Raw genomic sequence first — 23112 nt, forward strand, 5'->3', positions numbered from 1 at the left:
CCACAATATTTTGACAAGCTGAAACTTGCAAGCCATTTGTTGAATACCTATTGTTGGCAGTTGGAAGAATGGGTGATCGAATTCCCTTCATCTGATCAAAAAGACTCTTAAATAGTATACATTTTCACAGATGTGTTTGAAAGGCAGCTTACAGTTATGTTCCCTACTTTTATTTATATTATTGAAACCTTTAAGTGACATTTAAAATCAGATAAAATGCTTTGTATTAGCTGGGAATATTAATTTTTACTTAATAGAGGAGAACTATTGGCCAACAATGGTTATTTGGTGTCCTGTGAACTAAAGTCTTTGGAGAGTCCAGCACGATATTGGTGGTTGTCTTGCACCGGGGCGGAATGGGCTCTAGGGGGCAGCAATTTATCTAAATTACAAATCATTTCAGGATTTTTATTATTCCAGAATTATTCAGCAAAACTGGAAATATAGATTAATTTTTCAAGTTAATCAGTCAATGACTGGATGTATTAATTGCCAATTACTGTTATCAATTGATACCTCTATGGTCTACTGGAAAAGTGTTTGTCATTCTACAAAGATAAGGTTTGTTTTTCTGGTAACCAGAGTGAGAACAATTTAAAGAAAGTTATTTGAAATTACAGTTGTATTTCTTGTCTGACTCCCACTCACTGTATTGCTTTAAAGTTTTATTTAACTGCAAATTTCAGCCAATCTTTGACCCATATGGTCCATGAAAGGAACAAGTAAAATGTTTTGTATTAGCCTGATGACTAACTGATCCAGGATAATGACAACCAATCAATAATTGATTTGTATAAAGTAGATGCCTAAACATAGCAAAGGGTTATTGCATCACACATACTTGCTGTTTTTAAATGTACAATGAATGTTGGCAAAAATTGTGATGGATACATGTTGCAGAAATGTGCACGTACATAGTTTAAGCAAGTGTTTCCTTTTGACAACTTGATCGTCTTTTTCTCTCAAAGATCTATATATTCAAACAACGGCACTTGTTCAGGAGATAAGTACTCTTAAAGTGTATTCACTTTGTAATTTGGTGAAGTGTTGCATTTAACAAAATCCTACAAATAGCAGTGAGAGAAATGATTAGATAGTCTGTTTTAGAGAAATTGAGTGATAAGAATTGCAAGGACAAGTCTGCTGCTCACAGAACAGTTCTTTAACTTTTTCTCTTCCACCAAAAAAACCCTGTTTACCCTCATTTAAAAGATAATTTCTTTGAGGGGGTGGGGAGTGAGAGCTGAGCTACAGGATATAGAGGAGACCCTGGTGAGAGCCTCATCTATAATAGAAGAGGGGAACCCTCGTTTCCCTAAAGAATGAGGACATCTCCGATGCCCCGGTCTTGAACACCTCATCCTGGGTGCAGATGTGGCGCAGACGGATGAATTTCATATCCAATAATTATTTCTGCTGGAGACTGAATCGATTGATAGAATTTGTTTCATTTGTGGAATTATAAGATCGTGTTCACAAATCTGAGAGTTTGTCATGTTAAATGTTATTTTTTGGTATGTATGGAAATTATTATGGTAGAGATGGTGCAGAGAAATTAAAGGATTAGTTTAAAATTTCAACTGACAATTCATTTGGATTTTTTTCCTTTACAGATTTGTTAGAAGAATTTTATCATCATGGCTTTGGAAATAACCTCACCTCCTCGATTTTTTCACATGCCAAGGTTTCAGCACCAGGGACCAAGGCATACCTTTTACAAGCGGCCAGATTTTGCTCAGCAGCAAGCTATGCAGCAACTGACCTTTGATGGCAAACGTATGAGAAAAGCTGTGAACAGGAAGACGATCGATTATAATCCATCAGTTATTAAATTCTTAGAGGTGAGATCAGAATAACAGTGAAACTGATGCACTGCTAAGAATGAGTTTAAGTTGGAATGCATCTCACTCCATGCTGAGTGTGTGGGTTTGGACCATTTCATTATTTATGACATAGTTGGGAATGTGTAATGTCACTTCAATATTCTGACATTTTCTTTGTAGGGTAAACAATTTATTCCTCTCAATGTTTCTTGTGACAGTCAATTAATATTCCAATAATCTTATTAGTTCAATGTACAATCAATTATGCACATTTTATACCTAAAGTTACTTTGTTGCAAACATTTTTTCATGCATTCCAAAGACATCGGTATGACTGGAAAAGAAAATAGACAACAGGTGCAGGAGTAGGCCATTCGGCCCTTCGAGCCGCCGCCACCGCCATTCAATATGATCATGGCTGATCATCCACAATCAATGTCTATTGCTCATTCCTTAATTCCCCCTCTTCAGTGGTGAAAGTGTCTCCCGTTAGTTTGGGGATGTTGGGTTCGGGCCACTGACATTCATGACAGCACATTGCAATGTGTGTGACTGGAAAGGGATCTTAAGAGGAGATGGCATTCCCATACATCTGTTCTTGTGTTTTGGATGACGGTGATCATGGGGTTGTTAAAGAAGCCATGCTGAAGGCCAGCGCAGAACCTCATATTTCGCTTGGCTAGTTTACACCGCAGTGGTATGAACATTGACTTCTCTAATTTTAGATAGCCCTTGCATTCTCCCTCCTTCCCCTCCCCCATCCCAGCTCTCCCACAAAAAGTCGCCTATTCCTTCTCTCCATAGATGCTGCCTCACCCGCTGAGTTTCTCCAGCATTTTTTGTCTACCATGCTGAATTGATGTTCATTTTGTAGGTGGGTGCACATTAGAAACATAGAAAAATAGGTGCAGGAGTAGGCCATTCGATCCTTCGAGCCAGCGCCGCCATTCAATATGATCATGCCTGATCATCTAAAATTAGTGTCCCGTTCCTGCTTTTTCCCTATATCCCTTGATTCCTTTAGCCCTAATAGCTAAAGCTCAACACTCTTGAAAACATCCGGTGAATTGGCCTCCACTGCCTTCTGTGGCAGAATTCCACAGATTCACAACTCTGGGTGAATAAGTCTTTCCTCATCTCAGTCCTAAATGGCCTACCCCTTATTCTTAAACTGTGATCCATGGTTCTGGACTCTCCCAACATCGGGAAAAAAATTCCTGCATCAATGCCTGTGCAATCCTTTAAGAATTTTATGTTTCTATAAGATCGCCTCTCATCCTTCTAAATTCCAGTGGCTGCAAGTCCAGTTGACCCATTCATTGCTTCCATAATCCCATTCGCCGGAGGGAGGAGTCATCACGTGTGTTGCTTTGCCGTGCACGGTGTTGGAAACCTACATTGCTGCACGCCTGAAGATGATTCCATTACATTTCCAAGTTGTCACATATCACAAATCACTTATGTTATCATCTAGCACTATATTTGTGTGGTAGACACAAAATGCTGGAGTAACTCAGTGGGACAGGCAGCATTTCTGGAGAGTAGGAATGGGTGACGGTTCAGGTCGAGCCTTCTAAGCGACACTCCAGCATTTTGTGTCGATCTTCGATTTAAACCAGCATCTGCAGTTCTTTCTTACCCACTATATTTGTCTGGTTCAGTTAAATTTATAATCAATGGTAGCCACAAAATGCTTAAGGAGGTGGATGGGAATACCATTTTCAATAGTAATTGTTTTGCATCCTTTGGTGAGGTGGTTAGATTTGTTGGAGCGATAATTAATTGCTTGGTTATTGATCTGTACTTTTCTGTAAATGTTATTTGCCCCCCTATCACTGAACATTTGAATCTTCGGGTCTTGCTGCATGAGGGCACAGCTTGCTTTCTTATATGAGCAGTTTCCCAATAAACTGAATATCCCTTCTTACTGAAGTAATTGATGAGCTGAAGGTCATTTGTTGAAGCTCGGTGGATATTTCTGTGAAGAACTCCTGCAACAATATCCTAGGTCTGTGCTATTTCGATTGAGTACCATATCTATCATGCCAGCATTTTTGGAGAGAAGGAATGGGTGACGGTTCGGGTCGAGCCTTCTAAGCGACACTCCAGCATTTTGTTTGATGCCACCGTAACAATCTGAAGTGATGAAATTTAAACTTGAATCATGTCAGCCCATCGATGCTGTCTGGACATTGTACCACTCTCTGCACTAATTTTCTGGATCTGAATTTCCAAGTGATTAACACTAGGAATGGTGGAAGCTTCCAATTCCTATTGTATTGGAAATCTGCTGCTTCAGCTCAACCACATATTGTTAAATTTGCTAACTGAAATGACGACTCAACAGCAGTCTGTTGAAATAATTTAAATTATTATTTTGCTCTTTGTAATTACTTGAACGTTCTTCAATCAAGTACTGCTATGCACTTCATCTGGAGTGAATTGTAAACAAGTCCCAATAATGGTGTTTAATCTGGAGCCTTGCATAGGAAAATGTTTTTCATCTGTAATACAAACTAAAGTATCATGTGGGTAGCTGATAATCCTAGTTCTCTAGGTTTTAGGGAGAAAAAGATTGTATGAATACAAAATACGGGAAACAAAGAGGCAATCCAAATGTATTTATTCCTGGTCAACATAACTAATTCACCTTTTTTTATCCTCCCACAAATAAAAACTTATTATCTGCAATTTTGCACCACTTGACAATCTTTTTGATTTAATTAGCTAACCCTATGTTTTGTCAATAATTGTTGCAATTTTGTTTTAAAGTCTTGCAATTCAGAAAAACAAGTTGTACCTTGGAAATTTATGTTGGTATTCACCTCTGATCTAAAAGATTATTGATTGTTTCACTCAGTAGTTACTGGATTCAATACAATTTCACTTCTCATCTCCATTTTAATCTGCAGAATTCAGATGAGTTTTACCAACTGCAACAATTAATCTGCAAGCTGTTGGGTCGCGGGAGTCTCAACTTTTTTCTTCTCCACAATGGCTTTGAATTCCACACAATTTATATGTGCTGTGTGGGCTGATTCTCATACATTACTATGAATTGTTATATGTATGAGATTCAGACTTTGGAGATGCAGCGCAGAAACAGGCCCTTTGGCCCACCGATCACCCTGTGCACTAGCACTATCCAATACATTAGGTCCAATTTACAATATTTATACTTAAGCCAATTCACTTATAAACCTGTATGTCTTTCGAGTGTGGGAGGAAGTTGGAGCGCCTGGAGAAAACCCACATGGTCACATCTGCCAAATATAATGCCAAATTAAAATACTTCTTTCAACCTGCATGTGATTCATATACTTCCACGCCTTGCACATCCATGTGCCTCTCCAACGCTATCTATCTGCTTCCACTGTCACGCAGGCACCTACCATTCTGTGTAAAATGGTTTCTGCATACAACATGTTTCCTTTATAAACCTTCCCCTTGTAACCTTAAAGCTGGACCCTCTAGTATTTGAATTTTCATCCTGAAAAGTTATGACTACCTGTCATATCTGTACTTTACATAATATCAGGTCTCCCTTCAATCTCCAATGCTCCAGAGACACCAGTCCATGTTTATCCAATCTCCAAGGAGCTAATACCCTCTAATCCAGGCAACATTAATAGTGAACTACTTCTGCATCCTCTCCAATGCATCCACATCCTTCCTGCTATGGGATGACCAGAACTGCACGCAATACTTCAAATGCAGCCTAACTAAAGTTTTATAAAGTTGCAACAACATGACTTTCGACTCTTTACCTTAAACTTATGCTCTCGGGTTATAAACACTGCTAGGGATGAATTTACAGCTTTCTGCCCTATTCATGCTCATCATTTTGTATCAGATCCCCTTTCAGCCATCTCTGCTGTAAGGAATACAAACCCAGCTGATCCAGTCTCTTCATAATTGAGGCTCCTGGTGAATCTGCTCTGTACTTTAGTAGAGCCATCATATCCTGTCCACAAGGTGGCGATTGAAACAGTACTCAATTTTCTGGATGTGGCCTCTCCAATGTTTTATAAAGTTGTACCATATTCTGTGCCCCAGCTGAAGGCAAGTATTCCACATTACCTGCATGTGCTCCCTCGGCTCTACATTCATGTAGATATCACCCTTATTTGATTTAACAAAATGCATCACTTAACACTAACCTGGATTAAATTTGATTGGCTATTCTGCCCAATTTACCAGCTGATCATTATTTTCTGCAGTTTAAATCTGTCCTCACTATGTGCAACAACTTTACGTGTAACCCGCAAACTTACTAATCATACCTCTCATTCAATGTTTATAACCCACAATATTGGCCTTTATGATACACCATGGGTCACAGACATCCAATCACAAAAGTAATCATCCACCTTCATGCTTTGTCTCCTATTACCTCGTCAATTTGCCTTGGATCCGAAAGGTTCAAACCTTCTGGAGTATTTGGCTATATCTGCAGTTATATGTATGCTGATTATCGGTTTGGCGGGGTGGTGTGCAGGGCACAGTTTGGCTCTCTTAGCTAATGGGGATTGTGAATGTGGCTTCAATCAGTTTATTGATTGATAACGGTGCTTGCAATTCATTTTCATTTTTTCCACTCTTGCAAGGCCACTTTTAAATAACCGACCCACTGTGAGATCATGGAGGGAAGATCCTAACATAATAAAATTTGCCCTTCCAGAGTAATTTTCCAATCACCTTCCAGTCATTTCATTTACTGAGATTCATGACCTTTAGACCTATGAACTGATTTAAAAATAAAGTACTTAATTGTGTTCTTCACAGCTCTGAAGTAGTCATGTCTTTCATGCCCTGTTAAGGATTGAATATCTTGCATGCATTATTTTCTCGCTAAAGCTTTCAACTGAAGCTGTGTCACACTCTTTCACTTTCTGCCATTGGCTACGCAGTTTCCATATTACCATTTTTAATAAAAATTCTTTAATTTTATGTGGAAAGTTTTAAAGTAAACACTTAATGAACTATTAAGATACATATAAGAAATAAAAAAACATTTCAAACAAGTTTTTAAAAATGTAATCATATTGAAAGCTGGTAATGGATTGCAATTGGGACAGGAGGTAGGAATAAAGGAAACACTCATCTGATGGAGAATTCGAACAGAAACACCTGACTTTGTCAAGTCATAAATAGTGTAACCAAAAATAATTGTAATTTCTACTTATGTAACTTGCATTTTTCATTGCATGTGGCTGAAAGAATCAATGCTACAGGAAACACTGTTAAGATGCCAGCAAATTTGAGGAAATGATATAACATCAGGTTTTGGGGATAGGAAATACAATTTAAAAACTTCCATCAGCAGGACTGCAGCAATTCATGTCAAGTTTATTGTCATATGTGCAAGTATGCTGAGGTAGAGGAACAATGAAAATCCTGCTTGCAGCACCATCACAGATGCACATACTCAGACAACACACAAAAACAAAAATTATACCAAATTCCGCAAGGCAGTAAAAAGAAAGACTACTTAAAAAATGACATCTGCGTAAAACACAATTGGATAGAAAAATAAAACTATGTTAATGCAAGAGATGGTCCGTAGTGTTCTGTTGAGGTAGGATTGATGTGTGAGTTTGTTCAAGAATCTGATAGCTGCAGAAAAGTTGCTGTTCTTAAACGTGGTGGTCTTCATGCTTCTGTATGTTCCACCGGATGGTAGCAGTGAAAAGAGGACATGGCCGATGATGGTGATAAGGTGGAAGTTTGCCATCATGATCTTAATTTTCCTCGAAGAAAATCTTCCATCGAGTTCTGCAAGTCTGGTTTATTTCATTGTCTCTTCTCTCTATTAAATTAATTGTCTTGAATGTGTGGTAGCATCCCATGCTTGCAGGTTGCATTTCAACATCATGAAGTTTGAGAAAAAAGATGAATTGCTGTTTGGCAAGCAGATGTCTTTTTTGGAGAATCTGAATGCCAGCACTGCAATACCACTTCATTACACCTCCATGATGTATGACTCCACCATTCAATTATCAGTCCTATTGTTCTAGCCTGTCACTGTCTTTAATTCAACTGGAAACTGCTTTCCACAACATCCAAACTCTTCCCAATCCTTCACATTCAGCTGTGACCCCCCCAAGAGGCAGGCACAAGATAGCTCTGGGAGATGCAAGACGTCAAGCTTTTATTTCCCATGGTACATGGTACTATTTATTTCAAAAGGACTCAAGTGCTGGAGTAATTTAGCAGGCTTGGCAGTATCTCTGGAGAACATGGATAGGTGACGTGTGGATCTCCAGAGATGCTGTCTGACCTCCAGCACTTGGAGTCATTTTGTGTATTAACCAGCATCTGCAGTTCTTTGTTTCGACAATTTATTTCAACTTTTATTTTCCTTCAGATGTCTAGTATCTTCAAATGTGTCTGCAAGTTTTCCAAAATTTTCCACTTAGCAATTTCAAATATTCTGACCCTAACACACTTTCTTAGGAGTATTTAGTCTTCACCGAATCTCCGTTTTCAACAGGATGTCATGGGTGTTGTCTGATCCTCATTTCAATGAATTCCCATTTGGTTTTGTTGACCATATTTCTTTGTTTGGTTAAACTTGTATTAAGCCACTCTTCATTTGACACCAATCACTCTCATCCAGATGAAAGATTACTTATGTATATATGTATCCCATGTTATACTTTTCATGGGATACATTAACACTTTTCATGCCTGTCCTAAGTTCCCACTTGCTCCACTTCATCGATGATTGCTCTTCCATTGAATTAGAAAATGTAATTGTTTTTATTTTCATTTTTGCATCTTGTTGAATTTGATTTATCTCTTACCATTCTTGACTTCTGAGAATAGGCTGTAATAAATATCTAATATAAGCTAACATTTTATACTTTCCTCGTGCTTTCTGTTTATGTTATCTCCATCATATCTGACCTAACATGCTAACTTTATGTGCTGGTATTTTGGATATTCTTCCTTTCCACTATGCAAACAATCTTTTGACTGTACCTGTCTCTTTTCCTGAACTTTTACCGTCACATTTTTTCCATCATCTTGCTCCTCTCTCGCTCTCTATTATCAGGGCGCATGAGAAATAGGACCAAGAGTAGATTATTTGGTTCTTCAAGTCTGTCCTCCATTCAGCAAGATTATGGTTAATATTCTACCTAGTGCTGTTTTCCAGCAATGGTGCAATATCCCCATAACTCTTTGATCACAATATGCAGAAATGGATCTCTTCATGACTCGCTTTTGAGTTGCATTTTTCCTTTCATCCCTCATGCCTCTGCATTTACTGTATCATCCTCTGCCACCTACATTACATTATGCCACCAAATGTATTTTCCCGGACATCCTCTTCCCTATCTCTTAAAGAAATAGCTTCTGTTCTGGTACCTTATTTTAATTTCAGTCAATCCTATTACTTCCCATGGCACTTGGCAATTAACTGCAGGAAAAACTGTCTTCATTGTGGTCCAGGTCCATGAGCTACCAAAGGAACCGATGATTTATTTTGCTTTCAATTAAGTATTAAGTATTATCTGCTCAAGGTGCAGTCTTCTGTACATTGGACAGATCATTTAGTTGCTGAACAAAATCTCAGTTTGCAGTCATAGTTCAGAGCTTGTATTCATTCACTTGCCATTTTAATTGTTGATAGTGACTTCACTCTCCCAATTTGTATCACTGGTTGTCTGACCTGTATAAGAAAACTTTTGCAGCTAAACATCAGCAAGACTGAAGCCATTGAATTTGATGACCCCTATATCTTTTGTTCCTTCACGCCTGTTTCATGTCTCTGTGATTGCAGGTTGTTTGCAAACGCGTAACTTGCTTTTCCAGGTACAGAGATATACCAGTATAAAGAATGTTTACACCATCACATTGCCCATCTGCACCTTGCTTGTACATTTGCCGCTGAAATTCATATCCATATCTTTATAAATAAATGTTAGTGCTTCAATGTATTCTAACAGGTTGTTTTTTTATTCTCACCCTTACACTTGGTTTCTTGTTTTTAACTTTCTCTTTAAAGCTAACCTCTCATTTAGCAATCTATTGAAATCTTCTGCTCCTGACTTTGTAGACCCTGATTTTAATACTTTCATCGTTGATAGCAATGCATCCTGCTGCCTTCATAGAATTGTGGAATTACCTTCCACTAAGCCTTTTTGACTGACTTCTTTCAAAATGCTGATCAACACATCACTTTGACCATGTTTGACCACCTAGCACGGTCTGTCAAATTTTATTCTAAAGTTTCTGCGAACATTCTTGTATCTTAATGAACTACCTTTATGTAGCAATTAACTTCTAAGTCACCCATTGAAAATGCTCTTTAAGTAAATTTATTAACAGCAATTTTGAGTATCTGCAATATTTTGCATTTAGTTATTAGTTTTGCTTTTTTTTGGAGGCGTTACACATGTGTTTGGTTACATCACAATGACAAGGATCATTGATTTGAGATGAGGATGAGCTTTGGCCATCCCTGGAAGTGATCATGATGATGTTTGGGCTCAGTATCCACTCCATACAATCACGAAGCAGAAGATAACGTGACCCATTGTATTGTCATGAGTTAAACATTAATGCAGCACTTTGCTCTTCCCCCAACCAGCAGTTGCCCAAAATCTTTTAAAAATCTGGCTTTTGGTGTCCGTAATTGGGCAAACCACTCCAGTTGGTAGTCTTATCATCTTGCTTGGAAGTTCTTGGTGCAAACTCTTTATCCGAGAATTTTCATCCATGTAGCATAGTGTGAAAATACGTATTCTTCGTGAAACGTGTCTCCTGGTTACTATCATCGTTTCACCTTTACACTCATAGATAAATATCCTTCTATTTCGCAAGCTGTAGTTAGATGCCAGTTGTACAGAGTGCGCAAGAATGTCAATTTGATGGTGTAACGCAGTCCTTGGTAGTTTGAAGCAAGGATTTGTCACTTGTTGAGGGTCAAAGCAGACTGAGTATCTTTATTTTTGAAGATTGAAAGGTGAACTTGAAACATGAAAAATTCTCATGGTACTCGATAGCATAAATGAGGTCTTGATATTTTCTGTGGCAGGGGTATCCACAGAGGGGTCATTGATCTCAAAATAAGGGGTTGACTATTCATGACAGATATAATACATTTCTGTATCTAGGAGTGATAAATCCATGGAGTTCGCTACCTAGTGAGATGTGGAGGCTCAATTCTTCCTCTCAGCTCAATAAAAGCTGCATCTGCAGAAGATAATGAGATATATAGGGTTAAGTGCAGAAACTGATTAGGATTTGTTTATTGTTTAAAATGGAACTCCAGCTGAGAATTTGTGGACGTGGCATTTCTTTAGTACATGACCAGTGCCGATTCCAGAATTCCTTTATCTAAAGAAATTTCTGTTCATTGAAGTCTAAAGATTAAAATCATGATCTGTGAATCACTCAGGAATGATCCGTGTGGTTCTCATACCAGTCTTGCAACCTTTAAAAAAAAATCCATACTTGTCTGTTGACCTCAATGCACTGAACCTTTATAAACCAACCATTTGTCCCTTTTCAGGTGCCTTTTGCAAACCCAGATTACATTCACTGGTTTTCCCTGTGTCCACCTGCTATTTTCAATTCATAAGACTATATTAATTGCTTCATTATACTGTTATTTTATTTGTGTTTTACGAAAGGTAATATATTCCAGAATCAAGGGAATTTTGGAAGGACATTCAATGTGTTCACTTCTTCTGCAGCACAGACGATATTAGTTCCAGATGATTTGTGAGATGTTGGTTTCCTTACATTTTCACTGCTTTCTCATTACTGATATTAATTATTTTTCAGTTTCTTTGTTTTATCCTCTGTACCTTTTGCAGTTAAGCCAAACATATATATAAAGATTGGCCCAAAAAAAAGAACTGGAGAAGAAAGCTGGAAAAGATAAGTGATGGTTAGGCAAAGCATGGCAAGTGATAGATGGCTTCAGGTGAAGGGTGCCAGTAATTGGCAGGTGGAATAAATGACAACGGCTGAAGGGTGAAAAGGAGACAAGGATTGTCAGATAAGTTATGAGGAGAGAAATGTAAGCTAATGGGAGGAAGGAAAAGAGTGGAAAGGGATGAGGGAGATAAAATAGAAATGTTGGACCCGGATAGGAGATGAGCATAATGAGGGGAAAGGAGCAGGGTGACTCGGGAGTTGGAGGACCACGAGTCCCATGTTTTAATTTCATCTCCCTTCTTTCCCCTCTTCCTTTCTTCTTCCACCCATATTCCTTCCTCTGGCTTTACATTTCACTCATCTTCTCTTCTCGTCTTTGTCACTAACTCCACCCCCACACCCTTTTGTCGCCTGTATCCACCTACTATTTGCCAGGCTTTATCCCATCCCCACCTCTTTTCTAGCTTTATCCTCTCTACTCCACTCAATCTGAGGAAGGGTCCTGACCCTAAAAACACCATCAGTCCATTTCCCCCCACAGATGCTGCCTGACCTGTTGCACTTTGTGCTTACAATTCCAGCATCTGCCTGTCTTTGCATCTCCACTTAAAGTTTGGCCACTTTATTCACATATTATTTTCTTTATCGGGGTCCCAATTATTTTTCTTTTGCAGCTTACTCAGATGTTGGAGTAAAATCCTATTTCTTGCCAAGTTATTCTCAGCCTGTTTTCCATTTGGGTGTTTTGGTTATTTTATGCTGCCTGCTTAAACTACAAAATCCTTGGTTTATGCTTTTCTTCCACGATATTATTATTTTGATTAATGCTATCATTAATTTCAGTTAACTTTTGGATCACTTTTCTCAATGAGTTTTATTTCTGAAAGGAATGTACATTCATTAGGATTTTTTAAATGCTAGTTTATATGCTGATATTTTCTTCTAGTAAACCCTCTAATTTCCATATTTGCACAAATCACCACTCATACATAATTGGGTTTATTGGAGTTCAAGTCTTAAGTTTCCAACTGACCTGAATTACTTTTGAACCAGATTGAAAGAGTTGGAGTTGATATTTAGTGCGATGGTGAGTTTGAGAAGATCAGGCCCAATTAGTTTTATATAGGGGGTTGGAGCAGAAGTGCTTTCTGAGACTGATTCTTGAGAAAATGTTTCCGTCGCACATGCAACCATATTTTATACAAATGTTCGATTGAAGATCTTTCATCCTTGTTCATTCCCTTGCCCTATCTGAACTTATACCCTTCCTTGTCCTCTGTGATCATTCCTTTCTCCCTCCCTAAAACTATCCTAGATAGATTATATATGATAGTCATACAGTCTGCGGTGTTGTTGTTAACTTGGCAGGCACTTTACATACAATGGTAATTATTAATATGAAATACTGATGAGGCTGGACTACCTTATCGTATTCATGGGGACACGGCAGCTGGGCTGTGATTGCTCTATTAAGGTGAAACTTAAATCTGCAACTGATCAATCTGTCACTGAATGCTGCAATGTTCACTCTTGTACAGTATCATCCCATGTGTTATTTATTTCCACATGAAACATTTTAAATCTTCCGCTCTATCCACTTTCTGCTGTCTTTGTTGGTACATAGAAGTTTTATGTACCAACAATCTGATCTGACTCCCCTAATTTTCAGACTTCCCATTTACAAATTCTCAACATGTGACAAATCCTTGTTTCAGACTTCCCATTATTGCCAGAGTTTGTTATAGATTCAGCATGGATATTGAGAAGAAGGATTAATGTAGTCTGGCACGTTTTTGACTTTCAACCCCACTTTTGGGTGTTCTTCACCACAAGAGATATTGGTAAACAGAGTCATTTTACTTTAATACTCAAAATCAAGTATAATAAACTCTGGCAGAATAAAGGTCAGACCAAAGACCATTCACTAACCATGTTTTTCGTTTGAGCACTAGATAAGTACTTTTTCTTACTTTATGCAAAGTCTTCTCTGACATTTATCACATTCACCTTTGGAGGAAAAAAAGAGCATATGACAGGTTGTAAACTGAAGTGAAAACCAGGCTTCAGAGTGGAAATGAAAAAGGAACTGAGAGCACAAGAAAATGGCAATAATTATAAAAAGGGAATCCAAAATTATCCTATGGGAATGTGAACAGGAAGAGGAGTAGAAGAATAGAAGAGGGACCAATCAGAAATCGAAAAAGGAAATTTACTCCTTGCGACACTAAATGAGTACTTGTCAGTCATCAAGCATGATGTTACCATGGAATCGTTGCAAACTAAGAACCATTTGAGATTCTGTATTGATCAAAAGTTGGTAAAGACTGAAAAAAAACCTTAAGTTGAGATTTTTTCTGAACCAGTCATTTTATCCGAGCCATGGCATCCTGGCATGCTAAGGGAAGTAAGGAAGAAAATTGGCACAGCAGTGGCTATAATGTTTCAAAAATTGATAAATTAATGAGTGGTGTCTGAAGACTAGAAATGTTAAACCCTTGTTCAAAAACAGATGTCCATTAACTACAAACCAGTCGGTTTCATCTTGGTGATGAGGAAAATACTAGATAGAAATAATAGGGCAGAACCAGGACTCCAGTGCATTAGGTTCGAATGATTCAAAAAGACCAGCATGAACAAATCATGCTTAGCTAGTTTGACAGATTTTTGAACTATTGGGAAGACTAAGGGAAATTGCTTCTTGTTATGCTCTATGGTAGCCATTGGCGATTAAGCTAACACAATAGGGAAATCGCTATACTGGGGAGAACTGTGCAGTTCTCAACAGAGAAAGGGAGATAACAACTTCCATCTCATGCAACAGGAGGTGATGAGACTGCCCATATGATCTAAGTTGTCTGTCAGCATGTGGAGCAACCATTTCTAATAATAGCTAACAATAGCTCTTGCATACTGTACTGACTAAGATGGAACTGAGACCCACATCTTGATCTTGCCCTAGCCCACCCAACAGTGACCTTCATGGTAGTGGCATAATTTGTCCCATTCTGCATTCTAAGGAAAGGTGTGAAGGCTTTGCACAGAGTGCAAAGATATTGACCAAAACGATCCCAGAGGATGTGAAAGGTTACTTACGTGGACTGAAGAAGCTAGTAGCGTTCTCCTTGGAGAGAGAATATTGCAGTGGGAGAAGCTGGCCCTTTTCAAAGAGGGATCAAAACAGGGTGCATAAAATGAATATTTGTTAAAGGAACCAAAAGTCACATGAGTAAGTGGGTAGACTCTAGGATGTGCCACCATGATTAGTGAGGAAGGCAAATTAAATGCAACAGCTCAAAAAGAGAGTTGTATAAATATTTGAAAGAATAGAATTTTTAACTGGCAAGAGGATTGATGACTAAATAATTTGGAGCCAGTGTGATGTACCTTCTGCACTGTAATGGTTCTCTGAACTGAACTTACTGGGCCAAAGTGGTTATATATAAGTTCTTATATATGGCCTCTGAAATGGCTGAAAAAGCTACACAAACTTTTAATCCAAGTACAATAAGAAAACATCCCACCCAAGGCAACCTATTCAAACATGACAAAATGCTGACATGGCCCATTCTGCAATATTCAGCATCTGGGAGTTGACAAACATGCACTGGCCTGATGTAGCTTCTGCGGAATTGAGCCTTTTAGCCTGGGCAATAGACTCGCATGTGATGATGCTTGGGTTATGCTCCCATGCAGTTGGAATAAAGCTACCCAGTGGATGTGACAGAGATGCTGTTATCCACTCAGGAAAGACTAAACTAAACAAATAGATTCTGACTATACCCTAACGATTCTCATAATTTAAAAAACTTCTATCAGGTCGTCTCAATCTCTCTGACACTCAAGAAAAAAAACAAGCCATGTATCTGGCATGTTGTATGCCCTGGCCAACTTTGGGAATGGTCTGACATGATACAATATTAGCATCACACGTGTCAGATAGTGATCATCTTACATCATTCAAAGTTTGATGTCTCAATTGTGGCAGATTTGTCGATTGACTGAGTCCATTATCAAAAACATTTACGCATACAATGTACGAGATTTAACAATGGCATTCAATGTCATTAAAGGGGTGGGAGATTGCAACCTTCACTTGGTCCGCCCTGTTTCGATGAATGCAATCAACCTGGCGGGCACAATCAAATAAGATCAAATAGAACAAGTTGTCCTACAACTTTAGGCTGTGCACACCATACGCAAGAAGAAGAAGAATGGCATTTTAAAAAACGAGTAAATGTATGTGGTTTAGCAAATCTATATATGATGCTTTTATAAGAGGGGTGTCCTGTCGATGTCAAGAGTGACTGAGCTGGCTTAAAATGTAGGTTCGATTCAGAATTACTTTTGCATATTTACGTTGCAATCTCTGTTGTCATTTGCACCATGTCCATGTCTTTGGTGGTGGTAAATGATCCAAGGCCCAATGGGTTAGGCAGGAAAGAAAGGTCTGCCAGCATTGGTTATATTGTTCACACATTACTTGGCATTGCAGCACACAAACCAGATCGGCCACTCGCTCTGTTCCGGCTGAAGTGGGACCCTGTGGCTTCCAGTCCTACTCCACACTCTTTGTGAAAGGTGGTGTACCAGATGTGTCTTACTTACTACTGCAAGGATCCATTCTGGCTAATAATGAACTGCTGTAATTAGGCAGTGGCAGGTTACAGTTTCTGTGTAGTTATGACATTGTTGCACAGGGCCAGAACCTATCTTAACACTGGAACAGATCAGAGTGAGCCTAACAGATGGTATTAATCACAGACGGGCAAAATGTAACTTTTATCTGCCCTGACCATTGATTTTTAAAATTTATCTCTTGAGATCCTGCTTCATAAATGACGAGCAGGGTATGTGCGTGAGAGATGTTTATCTGATACCTAAAATTCTGCAATGACAATATTGAATGAATTTCCTTCCGTCTTATACGGCCTGGTCAAAAGATCTATTAGGTTGGCCAAATGCAATTTGGCTTTTAACAAACTTATTTCTCAAGTTAAACTTCAAGTTCATGTTTCATCTTATTATTTCTATAAGCTTCCTCAAAATAGGTTGGAACAATACCATTTCCACTTTTTAGTCCTCTGATGCCTAGCCTACATAGGAACTCTTGGAAGATCATGGGAAGCCCTTGTACAACTCCTGCTCCTAGTTCTCTCATCGATCCAGGATGCATCTCACTTAAACCAATGTCTTGTTTAAGCACAGCTCATTTTTCTGTGCTCATCAACGTGTGATTTTCTCTTATCACGTTCCCATCTGAGATTTTGGCAGTTTTCTTTGGAAACAGTAAAAAATAATAATTTAGTTATTCCGGTTACACTGCCCTTTCTATGCATAATTTAGCTTGGTGCTTAACCCACTCCACTCCTGCTCCTACAGTGGACTTTTGCATTTTTTTTTGGCAATTACTATTCCCTGTACAGACGCTCCCCGATTTACAATGCTTTGACTTACGATATTTCGACTTTACGATCGTCAAATGCTCGGCAACGGCAGCGAGCCGCATGTCACTTCCAGTCACGTGATCACATTGTATTAAATATGTTTTCGACTTACGATATCAGAACGTAACCCCATCCATCGTAGGTCGAGGAGCAACTGTATCTCTAATTGGTTTGCCTTTTCCTTTTCACTTCCTCAGCTTACTTAATCACACTGGTCCTCCATGGAATTATTCATCTGAAGTCAATGTGTGTGCGTGTAACAAGGGCACTTCACTGCTGATAGCTATAAAAATTAAAAATGGGTGTTAAAAGTATAGTAGTGATTAGAAAACTGAATGCTTTTTATTGTGTGTAAGATCAATAACCAGTGTACTGTTGCCTTTTAAAGAACCAAATGATTGTCAGAATAATATTATTTACTGATTGTTTCCATTTTCATTTTTAGAACCGGGTTTGGCAGAGAGATCACAGAGACCTCCGAGCAATTCAGCCTGATTCAGCATATTATAATGATGTAAGGAAAGATCATTGTAAATAGCCTGTAATTGTTTGATGTGTAGCTTCTCTTTGTTTTCTTGCTCTTTATCTGTTTGTTTTGCGGGCAGTGGTGCATAAACGTATGTCTTTGAATATTAAATTCCATAATAGTTCAATCATTTTGACAATGAACTTTCATTTTGTGAATATGCTTCATAGGATATGGAGTCGAAAGAAACTGCTAATAAAAGTGACAATTTAATTTTAACTAATACATCTTAAGGTTGCTAGCTTTGGAAAAGATTGGGGTTTAATTTACGAATTGAGCTTATATTTAAGGGCAATGAAGTCTGAAAAAAGAGCAGTGTTACTGGAGTGGTTCAAGGATTGGTGTCGGATGAAAATACAATAATTCTTCTTATTTTGTTGAAAGAACTTGAAATATTTTCAAAAAAAAACATAAATTCTGTGGCAGTAGTACATCGGAGGTTAGTCATAGTATTCATTTCACTATTCAGCAATAACTGAAAACCAATGTTTTTCAACTTTAAAACGGAGAGTGCCTTGACTCTTAGAAGTTGAGTTTGGTGGGTCAGCGAGAGGTGAGAATGCTACCCTGAGCCAGTGGTGGGTAATAGTGAATTAAACCAATCGTGTGATTTAAATAATAGGAGTTTTGCAGAGTCTGTCAAGGAAAGGTGCATTCCTTTCAGCTTCCCTCCTGCTGCCACCTTGAGATCCCATAACGTTGGAACTGACCTCGGTGTCAGTGATGCAGCATTCATTGCATGTGGAACATACAGTAGAACGGTACAGCAGAACATTGGACCAGAACCCTCGACCCACAGTTTTTGTACGGACTATGATGCCAATTTAAACTTCATGGTGGTCTGCACGATGTCTATGTCCTTCCATTATCTGCCTAATCATGGGTCTGCATAAATGCCTCGTGTTTCTTTCGTATCTGCTTCCATCACTTTTCCCCGCAGCTCGTTCCATAATGAGGATTTCAGCCTCTTGAACGTTGGAAATAGAACCAATCAGTACCTTTGGAATGGAAGTGAATGTAGTCACTTATAAGAAAATATTTTGCATGTCCCTGGAGAAGGAGTTGCATGAATGTGACTGATGGGATTGCTCAACTTGGTACTAATATTAGCTGGATGAGCCAAATATTTGGCGCCTGCACCATTACAATTCTTTTAGAATTTTGCTGAGCATGAACAGTGTTGGTGAATCAATCTCAAGTTGACCTTTTTATTTTGTGCAATTATTTATGGTTTAATTTCAATACGTTATAGTTGGTCATAAAGCCATTTAGCACAGCAAAAGGCCCTTCAGGCAAACCTAGTTCATGACGACCTTGAAATGCCTGCCAATGGCATGAGCTGTTCTGGTGTACTGTTGGATTGATTTGGTTTATGATTTTTTTGTTATGTTTGTTGATGACTTTACATATGTTGTGTTATCTTTGTGCTGCTGGTTCTCTTGCTGCCATTGCCATTGTTCCTGTCTGTAAATCTTGCCCTATAATGCAGATGGAAAGGTTGGTTTACATCTATCTTCAATATTTTCCAGCTGGTGCCACCCATGGGAATGCTGCAGAATCCAATGAATGCTGTAACAACTAAGTTTGTCCGAACCTCAACCAATAAAGTAAAGTGTCCAGTGTTTGTTGTCAGGGTAAGTTCTCAAGGAAAGAAGATAGAGTTATGAATCTTCTAACCTTGCAGTGGATTGCCTCTGCATTCAAGAAACATTCATTTAATCCTCATTATAATGAAGGAATTAGATGACCATAAAAAGTTCAAATTCAAAAATGCTGTGGAACTGGTTAACAATATAAAGCATCGAGATCAATTTTGCAGATGTAATGAATAGTCTTCAATTCCAATCCAATTCAGTTTTCCACCTCCAAAACATCGTTACCATTTCTCTTGCTGTTCACAATAAACAGGGTCATCTCTATTACACCAACCTTTTCCATTGCTCTTGTACTATGGTCAGCTTGTCACATTTGTTCATAAATGCTTTGATCAAGATGTTCTTTATTTTATTCTAGTGCTATTAAATTGGCACTTCATTACCATTTTTGTTTTCTGTTTTGTATTAACACTTGTTACTTCTAATGCCACCATAGGGTAGTGCAGCTGGTAGAGCTGCTGCCTCACAGTGCCAAAGAGTGCGGGTTCGACCCTGACCTCGGGTGTTGTGTCTGTTTGGACGTTGCTTATTTCATTCGTGATTTTTCTGGATACTTTAGTTTCCTCCATCATTCCAAAGACATGCAGCTTTGTAGGTTAATTGGCCTCTGTAATTTGTCCCAAGTGTGTACACAACGGAAGCAAAAGTGGGATAACATAGAACTATGAGCGGATGATTATAGTTTGTGTGGACTTGAATAGAAAGACCTGTTTCCATGTTGTATCTTTCAATCAATCATAACATTTAATTTCTGTGTTATTCCTCATCAATGTTGCGATTGGAGGAATTCCATTCTGATACAAACCACGGAACTTTTTCTTTGTGTCTGCATTTAATTAACGTAGGAAAAATTATTTCTACACTAGATGTTGTTACTTGAGCTGAAATGAATGTGCAGTTATGTAAACAGGTTGTGGGAATTAAGGGTGCACAGGAATTTTAATTTGACTGCTTTTGCAAGTCCATGTTAAACTTGCATATTCTTAACATACTTGACTATTTGGGGGGTGTTCCTATGCCCATGTATTTGTTTTCACCTGATGGGTGGGTTTAGGCATTCCTAGATTAAATTGCGATTTATTATTTTGGCGACCTTGTAGGTGCAACATGACATAAGAACAATGAATGATATATAATCTTCCACTGAAGTTGAAAACTAAATTAGATCTTCCATTAATCTTAAACATTTGACCTAAGCCTATGGCTCTGCCATGGACCATCCAGAAATAATTGCCAGTCTTGTTAAAAACTAGACGTATGAAATGTTTGAACGGTGTGAACTTGTTTTGTGTTTCTGTATTAGTGTTTTTATGTTATGCCTGCGTTTTGAGCTGCTTATTTCTGTGTGTAAATGATTGTTTTTGTTCTGATCTAGTGGACTCCTGAAGGAAGGCGTTTAGTCACCGGGGCTTCAAGTGGCGAGTTCACTCTCTGGAATGGGCTGACGTTTAACTTTGAAACTATTTTACAGGTATGGGAGTGGGTGAAACATTAATGTTAGAGGGCGGAGCTGTAGAGTTGTGTTCTGTTTTGTAGCAATTCATTTCTAACAATGTATTTCAAATGTATCCATTGAAATAAGTACCCATTGTGTATTACAGTCATTACATTGATAAATGTTAGTTTTCTCTTGCTTGGGAATGTAGGACAATTATCCAGGCTGTTGGTGGGACAATTTCTGGCTGTTTTTGTCAGAAACTGCAGTCGCATTGCACTTGTTCCTTTGCTGTATGGCAATTTTCATATTTTCACATCCTTATCCATTTTGCCTTTTCTATTTTGACAAATCAGTTTGACACCTGTTTCGTGTTTCTGCCCATGTCTCAATTTATATAAACAAGATGGAGAAGGTATTTTATTCTAATTTTGCCTGGTACTTTCATATCCTGATGGATCCTGTTGATTGCCAAACTGAGATTATAAATATGACCTTAAGGAAAATGTAACACAAATTATGCACACTTCCTTGTGGTAATGTACACTTGTCCCCCAGGAGCACAACATCTCTCCATTCATCTTCCTGCTCTGCCAAGCACCACTTACCCAACATGTGACAGCATTGCAGGTCCCATGTTAGCTTCATTAACCACCACAGAACCAGAGTAAAAAAGTGAGAAAGTGCCAACTGAAAATGAATTGGGTCTGAGACTGATTAAGAACATACTATTGGACATTCCCTGCTGCTTTCTAGTGTCTATTCTTCATCGTAGATTTGTTCCATCGCTATATCTTTATTGAGTAGTGTTAATATTGAAAACCATAATTTTCAATTCACAAAACAGTGTTAGAGCAACATTAGTAAATATTGTCTTGACAACATACTTGTCTAGGATCATCTCGACACCATCAGAGCTCATAACCTGTGATTCTCTTTCCCAAATATTTATATTTAATATATTTTCATGCTATTCATTTTGCATTTGAGATTTCAACTTATTGCTTTCTATCCTACTTGTGTTGTGTTCTGATGTTTGACCTCAGTTGGTAGACTTTACTGATTGTGCCTAGTGTGCCTACTTTTTAGAGACAATATCCCCATTTAAAGAAATAACTTCTGTATCATGTCTGCCATGTGTGAGCTTACCATATGGCCTAGAGATTCCCAGGATGTTCCTGGGGTTACTTGTTCATAGTACTGAGGTCATTTTTATTTATGTATTGTATTTATTTACCTTTCTTGTACATCAGGAGCTGCATACTAAATCTCGTTGCACTGACGGGCAATGACAATAAAAGATATATTATTATTATATTATTATATTATTGTTGCTGAGGATGATTTGTAATAGCGTAGAGGTTGTGTTTAGTTTCTATTATGTCCTCACTTCCTGCAGAGGTGTTGCACACTCACAGATGCCAAAACTACTCTCTTTCTCCATATTCACAGTGGATACCTTCACATGCCTGTAACTTTATAAGAGATAGCCTAGTTGATTAAAAAAAATATATGAGTTATGTGCAAACATTCAGAGAAATATTGAAAATTAGGTTTAGTGTCGGTACCAGTCTATCCGGTATTTAAGTATTTATTATCCTGAAACAGATTCCCAGGCTGATGAAATATCACTAAAGCTAGCATTGGACCGATACTTTTCTTGAAAATAAAAATAAATGTGCATTTCATATGACATGGAAATTAAACCTGTGAGGCATCTGAGAATGTAATCAATATTTTTTTTTTCTCAATAGGCTCATGACAGTCCTGTTAGAGCCATGACCTGGTCTCATAATGATATGTGGATGCTGACAGCCGACCATGGTGGATATGTGAAGTATTGGCAGTCCAACATGAACAATGTGAAGATGTTCCAAGCTCACAAGGAGGCGATTAGAGAGGCCAGGTGGATTAATGCTATGCAGTTTTCTGTAGGGATTGGTATAAATATGTTGTCATTTCCATGTATTCTAGGTGAAGTTGTGCATGGTTTCTATGAAACCCTGGGAGTGATGCTTCATATTTTATGCTCAATATTTTTATTTGTTTCCTCATTTACACAGAGAACCATGTCTACTATAGAACCATGGTGTGGTATTGATACATTGCCAATTTTGAGAAATGTGGATGTTGGCAGTATGCTTTACTGCTCAGAGTTTTGCTGCAGTGCTAATGTGTACACGTATTCCTTTTATGAGTTATTTGTAAAGCAAGATTGACATTTTAAATAAAGTATTTCCTTTTTCTAAAACTGAATAAAGGTTAAAACTTCAGAAATAAAGCCAGTTGCAACATCAAAGTAAAATGGTCACCAGTGTCCCGGTGGTGGTGATCCATG

General features: G+C 38.2%; 1 protein-coding gene across 23 annotated transcripts in view; it reads left to right on the top strand.

Moving 5' to 3' along the window:
* Nucleotides 1-23112, top strand: part of wdr33 (WD repeat domain 33) — a 100172-nt gene that overhangs the window by 8586 nt on the left and 68474 nt on the right. For all 23 annotated transcript variants that reach the window (XM_033031556.1, XM_033031557.1, XM_033031561.1 and 20 more), the window contains 5 exons: nt 1614-1841; nt 17604-17672; nt 19214-19318; nt 20715-20810; nt 22529-22680. In XM_033031556.1, the coding sequence (XP_032887447.1) occupies nt 1638-1841; nt 17604-17672; nt 19214-19318; nt 20715-20810; nt 22529-22680 (626 nt within the window). In that variant the 5' untranslated portion in view covers nt 1614-1637. The remainder of the gene's footprint in view (nt 1-1613; nt 1842-17603; nt 17673-19213; nt 19319-20714; nt 20811-22528; nt 22681-23112) is intronic.

Source organism: Amblyraja radiata, chromosome 13, assembly GCF_010909765.2.
Source record: "Amblyraja radiata isolate CabotCenter1 chromosome 13, sAmbRad1.1.pri, whole genome shotgun sequence".
In the NCBI taxonomy this organism is placed as follows: Eukaryota; Metazoa; Chordata; class Chondrichthyes; order Rajiformes; family Rajidae; genus Amblyraja; species Amblyraja radiata.